The 10839-nt window shown below is 35.6% G+C and overlaps 2 protein-coding genes across 2 annotated transcripts in view; both read left to right on the top strand.

Annotated features, from left to right (window-relative positions):
• Window positions 1-10839, top strand: part of LOC123546517 (serine/arginine-rich splicing factor 10-like) — a 146103-nt gene that overhangs the window by 96040 nt on the left and 39224 nt on the right. The gene's annotated exons all lie outside the window — the stretch shown is intronic.
• LOC128559410 (uncharacterized) lies at window positions 1029-10670 on the top strand. The gene is made up of 4 exons (XM_053550872.1): window positions 1029-1149; window positions 4110-4250; window positions 6410-6637; window positions 9767-10670. Exons 1-4 carry the CDS (start codon window positions 1075-1077, stop codon window positions 9791-9793), a joined length of 471 nt encoding a protein of 156 aa, XP_053406847.1. The 5' UTR covers window positions 1029-1074; the 3' UTR covers window positions 9794-10670.

Here is a 10839-nt window from a genome sequence, read left to right as displayed (position 1 = left end):
TAGATATATGAGTGTCAAAGTTATAAATTTAAAGAAAAATTCTATACTTTGAATTTTATGATTTATAACCATATTGTATGTTATTAAAGACCATTTTTGTTGACTTGATGAAAAAAATGCAGGTATATACGAAACATAGATAATTCTATATCTCCGCGCACCGCCATTAAGATTATACTAACCCAAAACGGCCGATCGATAGCACGAAATATAAGTGAAATTAAGTGAAATGAGTAAGTTTACAATGTCATTTATGCATGTCCTAACATAAATTTGATGCCTCTTAAAATACTTCCGTAATCTTAGCCTATCCTCATAGGGTTGTCTAGAAAGCTAGCAAGACATTTCGACCCCAAGACATTTCAACCCCAAGAGACAATTCGACCCCAAGACATTTCAACCCCAACTCCTTGGACATTAGCTTTTAAATTAAATAAAAGCTTATCATATTTAACTGCACTTACCTTGTTAGACATTGTTTGTCACATGTCATTTGTGTGTGCTTACAAATATACTGATTAATTGATATAATCAATAGGTGTGATAATCCAATCAAACTCTATCAGGACTAATCAAAGGACATTATTCGTGCTTTGGCAATAAATGCAGTAAACGTTTTTATATTCATATATAAACATGATATAATTCTTTTAAAAACTGTTTTTTCATAATATATTTTCTTCTTAGATTATCAAAATAACATGAAGAAATAACTCAATTAGTTCCAATTATAAACATACGGCCGATCCTTTCCGACCAGCGCGGTTTATTCACTGACATGTATTTAAAAATAGAATATTTATATAGATCTATATATTCATATTTTCTAAAGTATGTAAAATGGAAGAAATATAAAATGAAAACATACAACTATTTCTGAGGGGTCGAAATGTCTTGGGGTCGAAATGTCTTTGGGGTCGAATTGTCCAAGAAAATTAAATTTTGGGGTTGAAATGTCTTGGGGCCGAAACGTCCAAGACTCGTCTAGAAATACGGAACTTCCGTAATCCTAGAACCGGAGGCTAGGATTACGGTACCGTAATCGTAGCCACTGCCTTTAAAAAAACTATTGCCATGGCTGCTGAAAAAAGGTCATTTCCCTTCTCTGAATTAGATATACCAACCACACATACATCTGAAAATAAATGGGTAAACTTTTTTTCAATACAGACCGCTAATCAGCAATCAGAGATGATTTTCACATGAGTTCGCGACATTATCAGCGAAAGTGAGGGAAATTCAAACATTTTCTCTCAAAATACCTATACCTGAACAAGTACCTTGTGGTATTTACAGTTTTTACATTAATTTTTTGGAGGAAATAATCTAATTTGGTTGAATGCAAAATACACAACAAAAATTTTAGTTTCGATGATTTTAGCAGGACTGCATATACATCCATCATTTTCGCTATTAGCAACACTATCATATGCCTGGAAAGTTTTGCCAAATATTTTTGATATCCATATGACTAAACATAATATATACATATGTAAAATTTATATAGATAAGTTTTTTTGGTTATCTGACCAATGCACAACAAACCTACCTTTTAGATTTTAGTTTTTAGGCAGTGGCTACGATTATGGTACCGTAATCCTAGCCTCCAATTCTAGGATTACGGAAGTTCCGTATTCCTAGACAACCCTATAAGGATAGGCTAGGAATACGGAAGTATTTTAGAGGCATCACTTAAAATAGCGATATTTCATGCCAGCTGTATTAATTAATTTATTTTGTGTTATCCTTTCCTTTCCTTCCATATATACGGAAGATAGATGTAGTAGTTATAGTATGTGTGAGAGTGTGTTACCAGGATATATCAGAGCTAGGGGTACATCTAGGGTATTTTTCTCTGCACATATCGTCCAGGCCGGTAGGCTGAGACAGATATGTGCAGAGAAAAATACCGAGATGTACCCCTAGCTCAGATATATCCTCGTAACACATAAGCATTACATATTATAACTGTTTTATTGCATAGTTTTATCATTAAAATTTATATATTATTTTCATTTAAATTTGTTTATTATTATTTTTACTCTTTTGATTCCCTTTCTGCACCTCGCTGACTGAAACACTAAAACTTCTGTTTTAGAAAATGTGTTCCCCAGATAAAAGTATCCAACAGATTTCTGCATTGGTTTTAAATCTTTGCATTTCATTGGCCAAACATATTTTAAAACTTGTTGTTTTGTTTGTAAAAAAAAAAATCAAAGAAAAAGAAAGATTTGAGAAATCTCAGAATTTCATATATTTCATGTATTTCTGAATTTGGTGATAACTATTGAGTTTTTTAAATATGCTAGTTTATTTATTCTCTTACTTTATATATGTAGGTGTTTGTGATAATTCTTTCTCTGTGAACTGTAAATTGGAGCTAAAATCATCTTTTCTTTGAAAGGAAAAAAATTATACTCCCTCCATAGGACCTCGATAGAGAAAAAGTGTTGCGATATATATCGGAACAGTTTTACTGTGCTGATATATATCACAACAGTTTTTTTCTAATGAAACTCTATAGAGATTTCTGTGTTGATATATATATCGTAACAGTTTTGTAAAATATCAGCACAGATTTTGTAGTATTAATGTGTGTTACCATGTTTAACATACTGCAAAGATCAAAGGAAAACTGCCGCACTATGCGATAAAGATATATAGTACATGCATACACCATCTACTGGCGTAATGCATTCTCACATACCAGAGGTCTACCATATGGTTCCCTGGATGAGCCTCTGGCACATTTCGCTGATATTGTGGCTTGGTCAGTCTCACATTACAGGTAAAACATTTCAGCCAATCAGCATTGTTTCGGGACAAATCGTAGCAAACGAATCAAAATCGTTCGTGAAAAATGTAACCACGTTTATTATTTCTTTAGGTATATTTCTTTACATCGAATTACAGGAATAAATCTTCATTAATCTCAATCTTGGAATACCGCCTTTATCAGTCGTTAGCAAGTATACATTGTTTATATAATGCACTGACTGACTTACTTATGAATGGATTGTATATTTACTAATTCTGGCGGTAACCGCCGCCCATAGCTCTGTGTTCTGGCCCCTAGCATTCATTAATGACCTCCCACAAAATATCAAGTGCGTCTTTTTGCACATGTGTCCGCAATATACATGTCACTGACCTCTGTCAAATTAAGTCAAGTTACCCCATCTCAGGAAGGAAACCATCCGTATCCCCTCACAATACTACCTGCATGTGACACTTCTAGAATCTGTCACCTCAGCAAAATACCTGGGATGCCCACATGAATAGGTCAACCAAAAAGGTTTCCTCTGCAGGAATATGCAGAATATAAAGGTCAACACCATGGCATATCAGACCTTCGTCAGACCACATCTGGAATATAGCTCCGATGTCTGGTCTTCATACACACAAACCCAAATAGACCAAATAAGAAGCAATCCTGAGATGGGCAGCACATTGGGCTATGTGTCTGACTTGGCCGCACATCCAGTGTCATTAACATGCTGTACAGTCTATAATTGCACAGGATAGGTCTCCTGCGCATTGACTCCCAACTCTCTCTGACATATGTATAAAATCTCAAATCAAATGTTATGGTTGCAATCCCCATGGAAGATTATCTAATTCCCCTAACAATTAAGGCAATGATGCCATTATCATCCGCTGTCTTACAGGTTAATTTCTGCAACCACTGACAATTACAAATACTCCTTTTTCCCCAGGACCATAGTCCTATGGAATAATCTTCAACTTGACATTACCTTCCTTTCAACCCTTGAGCAGTTCAATGCCACATTACACCACTACATCAACCCAAAAGAGATACTATATTAATTTTTACATGTACTTCCTTTTGTTTCCTGCTGGTGTCTTCATATCACATTTTACTCTTAAGTTTCTTGTATTCTTTGTTACTGTGTCTTACTATCCTGTCACATCTACCTATATTTCCCCCACCCCATACTTTGATATATTTTTTATTTTCACTTGGCTGTGTTTCTCAATATTGTTTCATGCTAAACCAACCCTCACCACCAAACAATTGCTCCATGTTGTCTCATCTTGAGGTGAGCTTGGTTGCCTGCTGACAACTCTTGTTTGTTGTTTACTTTCAGAAAAGGCAATGCATATCTTCAGATTTCTTGAAAAGGCATGATAAAAGTGTGATAGGTTCAAGTTTAATGGATGGAATAACAAACTCACCTGCAGAAGAGGCAAGCATGGAATATGAAAACTGCACAGACGTTCATCACCAGGTAGGTTATATATATAGTGCCAAGAAAATGCCTCTTTTAATTGTTGATACAACACTTCAGGGCGGTCAACCTGACCAGGGCCTCCGCTGTCGATCGCCAATGTCAGCATGGTCAACCTGAGTGACTTTGTCTTCAAACTTTTATTTATTTGTATTTGATTAATTATACATTCATGGTATATTTTCACTTGAAGTACTTTTGGAATTTAAATTTATGATCCTGGTTGTTTGACCAGTATTTTTTCAAAAAAAGTAATGTGTCATAAAATATTGCTTAAATGGGGCAAACCACCTTTAACATTTAAGTTAAGGATGCTAGATTTTTTCATTCATTTTTTTTTATATTAATTTTTATATGCCCAAAGGGACAAAACAGATGGTGCTGATCATAAAACTTAATTTGCACATTGCTCATGGTCAGTTGATGATCCCTACTGATTTTGAGGTCAGTAGTTCAAAGGTAAAGGTCACAGCTGCTGTTAGTTGAAATAAAAAATAAATTTCCATTCTGAAAGTATCTTGAGAATCCACAAACCTACTAGGAACACTGCTAATAGATACTGAATGACCCCCGTTTATTTTGAGGTCTGTTCACCATGGTCAAAGGTCAAGGCTACAGTGTGTCTCAGTATGTTTCTGCTCAATATCTTGAGTGCCCCTTGACCTACAATCCTCAAACTTGGCAGACATATTGCCCTCAAGGCAGTTCATGAGCCCTGTTGATTTTGAGATTAGTGTTCTGCTCAATTACTTAATGATCATTTGACCTGCTATCCTCAAGGTAGTCAGGTACATTCCCAACTAGTTGTGAATGACCCTATTCAGCAATTTTCTAAAGGGCCAGGGGACCAGGATTTCCCCCTGCAATATTGATCGTAAGTCCCAACTACTTATCCTGTAGCAAATTAAGGTCTAAGTGGGAGGTCCACCAGAGCCCGCTCTACTTTTCAACTTGCAATTCATGAAACCCCTGCTATTAATTTTGAGGTCAGTAGGTCAAAATGACTGTTAGTACAAAAACTGTTTTTGTTGAAAATCTTGAAAACACCTTGACTTTAGCTCCTTATAGATGACACATTACTCATAAGTATTGGATGACCTTTAATTATGTTGAGGTCATTGGGTCAGTGTTCAAGGGCTCAGTGACTGTTAGTCCAAAAAAACTTTTTCTTCCTAATCTGAGAACAAATGCACCAGTTTTGTAAGTGTAAATGAATTTGCAATGAAAGGATTGATGCATTGAGAATTATGCAGACGCCCTTTTGCAGACTTAACATCGCACTACTAAAGTTGAGCAGATTCTTTGTTGCAAAACTGATGCAAATTTCTTGATACAAATTTAATCTAATAACCTATGAATATAGATAACTATTTACACACAAATGTGTTAAGCAAATTTTGAACAAGTGTATGATCCACCTCCAAATGCTGGTGTTACGAGACTCAGACTATTGTTGTATTACAAACCCAGTAAGAAATATTTTACTTCCTGTACCAATTCAAGGTAAATAGTTGTAGTTGTTATGTAGCATTTAACTAAACTTATGGAGACTTTAAAAACTGCCTCTCCTTGTAAATACCAATGATACCAAAATTGTCTTGATAAATTGTTTTACACATATTTAGATCACACTTCAAGCATGACTCTTGATTTCAGCTGCTTTGTAATTATATGGATGTAATTTGTCTGTTATAATGATCTTAATTATTTTTTCATTTAAAAAAAAGGAAAACCATTATTTAATTTGTACATTTAAGGGATCTTGTGCCCAAATTTCGTATTTGAAAAGTTAACAGTTATTACACAGCATCTATGAAAACAACAAATATACATATTTGGTTATATAAACAATGTTGCATATCAGGTTAAAAATAGCTCACAATGCATAAATATTTAACTAAACTAACTACAGTATGAATTTGTGCTACCACTGACAAAAGAGTGGTAGTTTTTTAACAATTGATTGTTCCTACATGACATTTAACTGTGAAAGCAGCTGTACATTCACAGTTAGTTTTTTTATGATTAGCCAGATTTGACACATTTCATGAAGAAGTTAATATCTAATGATAAAATATATACATTTTGTAAGTGGAAGATGGGCTTATTGTATTGCTGTTTTGATACTATTTTTATTTAAAATTACCATTATTTTGCAGAATGGCCAAATTGCATTTAGAGATCTTCAAAATGGATATGACCCACATGTTGATATTAGATTCAAGAATGGATACAGTCTGCAAGCAAATTCTAGTATTCAGAATGGACACAGTCTAAACTCAGATTGTAGTATTCAGAATGGACACAGTCTGCTCAATGAAACCAGTGACAACAACAACAGCATCTCAGGGACATCAGTGTGTATTAGATGCCAAGCTGGAGAACCAGTAAGATTTTTAACTCGAGATCTACTAAATGAGACATATGGAGAACCGTTCTACTCACACTTATGTTGACATCCACATCCAGATTTGTTTAAATTTTATGTACTTTCTCTACGTCTCTCACCTGTTAGGGGGTTGTGTTGGGGGTGGGGGGGGTGACATATTGAATTAGTGCTGTCAGTCTGAGACAAAGTTAGGGCAACTCCTCTGACACCACCTGGCGAACTTACACCAAACCTACTATAGCTTTGAAACTTCATACATTTTTTTGTCAGTAAGAAGGCCAAGAACCATAACTCTTTTCTTGCATATTGTCCAGCACTTAGAGATGAGCAATGGCACCCACATTGTATATGCTTTGATGTTAAAGTAGTTGTTCCGCATCATCTTCATCATACCACCTAGTTTGTGCCATTACAACTCTGGTGCCAATATTAAATTTTCATGATTCATGAATTGTGCTCTTTTGTACTTTGAATTTCAGGTAAAAGTATAGATGCACTTCCATTCTGTATCTCTGTTCAAACTTAAAATAGTGGCAGTAGAAAGTGTAGATGTGCATGTTTTTGTCTGTGATTTGCATTTTTGTCGAGCCCGCTTGCGGAAGCGAAGACATAGTTGTCCAAATGTCTGTTCGGTGTATTTGAGTGTGTGCGTGCATCCGTGTGTCCGTCCGGATTTGTTTGTCCGGACCATAACTTTGACATGCATGGAGCAGTCTTGTTTATATTTGGTATGAATGGTAACCTCAGTGAGACGGAGTGTCATGCACAAACCCCAGGTTCCTATCTCAAAGGTCAAGGTCACACTTACAGGTCAAAGGTCAAATTCAAATATGACTGTCTGGAGCATTTCTTCTTCATGCATGGAGGGATTTTGATGTAACTTGGCACAATTGTTCACCATCATGAGACGGAGTGTCGTGCGCAAGAACCAGGTCCCTAGGTCTAAGGTCAAGGTCACACTTAGAGGTCAAAGGATACAAGAATGACAACTTTGTCCAGAGCATTTCTTCTTCATGCATAGAGGGATTTTGATGTAACTTGACACAAATGTTCACCTCTATGAGATGGAGTGTCATTCGCAAGAACCAGGTCCCTAGGTCTAAGGTCAAGGTCACACTTAGAGGTCAAAAGTCAGATAGAAGAATGACTTTGTCTGGAGCATTTCTTTTTGATGCATAGAGGGATTTTGATGTAACTTGGCACAATTGTTCATCATCATGCGACGGAGTGTCATGCGCAAGATCCTACTTCCCTTTGTTGTTACTATAAATAGCTTATATTGTAACTTTTTGCAATCTCCTTTTTATTTGGCATAAATGTTTGCCTGAATGAGACAAGGAGTGTCATGTACAACTCCCAGTCCTTTTGACAGCTGGCGAGCTCGACATATTGCCCGTGGGCATCTAGTTAGCAAATAATGCACCTTTTTTAGCTCGCCTGAGCCAAAGGCTCAAGGTGAGCTTTTGTGACCACTCAATGTCCGTCGTGCGTCGTGTGTCAACGATTTCTAAAAAAAAATCTTCTTCTACCAAAACCACTGGGCAGATTTACACCAAACTTCAAAGGAATGATCCTTGGGTGCCCCCTTTCAAAATTGCCCAAAGAATTGAAATCCATGCAGAACTTTGGTTGCCATGGTAACCGAAAGAAAAATCTTTAAAAATCTTCCTGTCAGAAACTATCAGTCGAATTTCAAAAAATATTTTGTAGAAATGATTTCTAGATTGCCTAAGCCGTTCTATTTCGTGAAAAAACATGGCTGCCAAGGGACGGGGCTTATTTTCCCTATTTGGCTATATTGTAAATTTCAAAACTCTTCTTCTTCAAAACTAGGCCTACTGGGCAGATTTTCACAGAAATGATCCTTGGGTGGCCCCCTATCAAAACTGCCCAAATAATTAAAATCCATTTAGAAATGTGGTTGCCATGGCAACCGAAAGGAAAATCTTTAAAAATCTTCTTGCCAGAAACTGTTAGACGGATTTCAAAAATATTTTGTAGAAATGATCTCTAGGTGACCCTCTACCAAAATTGCTTAAGCCATTCTATTTTGGTAAAAAAAAAAAACATGATTGCCAGGAGGGCGGGGCTTATTTTCCCTATAGGGTTATATTGTAAATTTCAAAAATCTTCTCAGAAACCTGAAGATCTAGAGCTTAGATATTTGGTATGTGGCATTGTCTAGTGGACTTTTACCAAGATTGTTCAAGTTATGAACCCAGGAGGGCCAATGTTGGCCCCACCCTGTGGTCCTTTGAATTTACTTAGAGTTCTATAGGAAAAACATTTTAAAAAAATATTCATCTCTTAAACTGAGAGGCAAAGAGCCTAGATATTTTACATGTGGCATTGTGTAGTGGTCTTTACTAACATGACTAAGATTATTCAAGTCATGACCCATGGTCCATTTAAAGCCCCTCCCCAGGGTCACTTAGTTTTTATATGAGTTATATAGGAAAATATATTTCAAATATTATCAGATCATATTTCCTAGACTGTTTAATTATACTTACCTGAAGACCCCAAGTAATTAGGGTCACTTGACTGTGACCTTGAACTACTGACCTACTTTCTTATTTTTTAAGTTACAGCCTTGAAATTTTGATTACTTATACAGTTTTGCACACCGATCTTAAAACTGACTTTCAGTGACCATAAATATGACTTAATGACCTTCTTTCTTATTATTTTAGCATCAGATTGACATCTGAAACATCTATACACAACTGGGAAAAAATTTCAATGCTAACTTATATTTGACTTTCTAACCTGATCTCTTACACTTGTCCATGTAGCTCAAATTACTCAGGTGAGCGATCAAGGGTCATCATGACCCTCTTGTTTACTCTATATTCATTCACTTAATTTTCTTTAGTTGACAGGGCTGTTAAATAGTCCACCATTGCTGTCTGCTGACAGCTCCTTATTACCTATTACACCATGACCCAAAGTTGAGATATTTGGCATGTTCCATTTTGTAGTGGTACTCTACAGTTACTGTATTGGTTCAAGTCAAAATTAGCCCCGCCCTCGCATTCACTTGTTTTACTTAGACATATTTAAAAAAAAAAAAAATCTTATCTAAGATTTAATCTATATGTATTATATATTATTATGTACATTACAGGGTCACATTGGACACATAGGTAGATGACAAAATGTGTAGCAGATATGTGGGATAACACTCTAATAATGCGATCAAAGAAATCTGTCTCTGGAGTTTGGTGATTAAAGCTCTTCAATGAAAGGGTAAAAATGGTGTAAAGTCATTGTAAGGAGAGCACTTCCTCACTGCTGTATATACTTATAGAGACTGAGGGATACAGTTATCGATATGTTTTCAAGTAAAGACAGGAGTGTGCAGCTATGAAAGGCAAAGCATTGATAGTAGGTTTAGAGAAATTAGAAGCAGGGAAGAGTTTAATGTCTGCTACAGTGTTGTCAATGCATATTTTGAACTGTAAAATTCAGGAAGGAAGGACTTGCAGAATTATGCAATTTCTGTGTTTTAAACGCTGAGATCTATTTTGTATTTTATTTTTGTAGAAAAATTCTTTCTGTCATCTGTCATCATATTTAATATATGCCTGTACTTAAGTTGTATTATGTTGAAATTTTTGTAAATTTAATGACATAAATAAGACTTACTAATAAATGTTTGTAGTGAAAACTTTTGTTTGAAAACATTGTAAAGGTTCCTGCTATATTATATGATTTCTTAAATTTACACCAAAAAAAGTAATATTTACAGAGGTAGTGATCAACACATGTGTTCACAAACTTCACATGTGTCTTTGGGGTTATAAAACTAGTTGATAGCAGCAAGTCCCATAACTCTGACCTTCATTTTGGCCAAATTATGCCCCCTTTTGGACTTAGAAAATTCTGGTTAAAGTTTTGCGTGCGAGTACATACAGCTATTACTAAAAGGCATATTGATTTGAAACTTATTTTTTCTTTTTCTAGGTCAATTACCAACCTCACTGGGTCAAGTCCCATAACTCTGACATGTATTTTGAGCAAATTATGCCCCCTTTTGGACCTAAAAACTGCAGTATTGTCATTTATTAGGTATGCTGTGCAGTGGTAAAAACTTTAAAATGACTAAACCCCTAAAAACCAGTTCTGAAAAAAAATTGCTTGAATTTCACCCAAAACTCTTTGAAAATGTTATGTCAGCAACTTACCTTGGGAAAAGGA

Source organism: Mercenaria mercenaria, chromosome 9 (genome assembly GCF_021730395.1).
Source record: "Mercenaria mercenaria strain notata chromosome 9, MADL_Memer_1, whole genome shotgun sequence".
Taxonomy (NCBI): Eukaryota; Metazoa; Mollusca; class Bivalvia; order Venerida; family Veneridae; genus Mercenaria; species Mercenaria mercenaria.
This window is presented reverse-complemented; position numbering and strand designations above follow the sequence as displayed.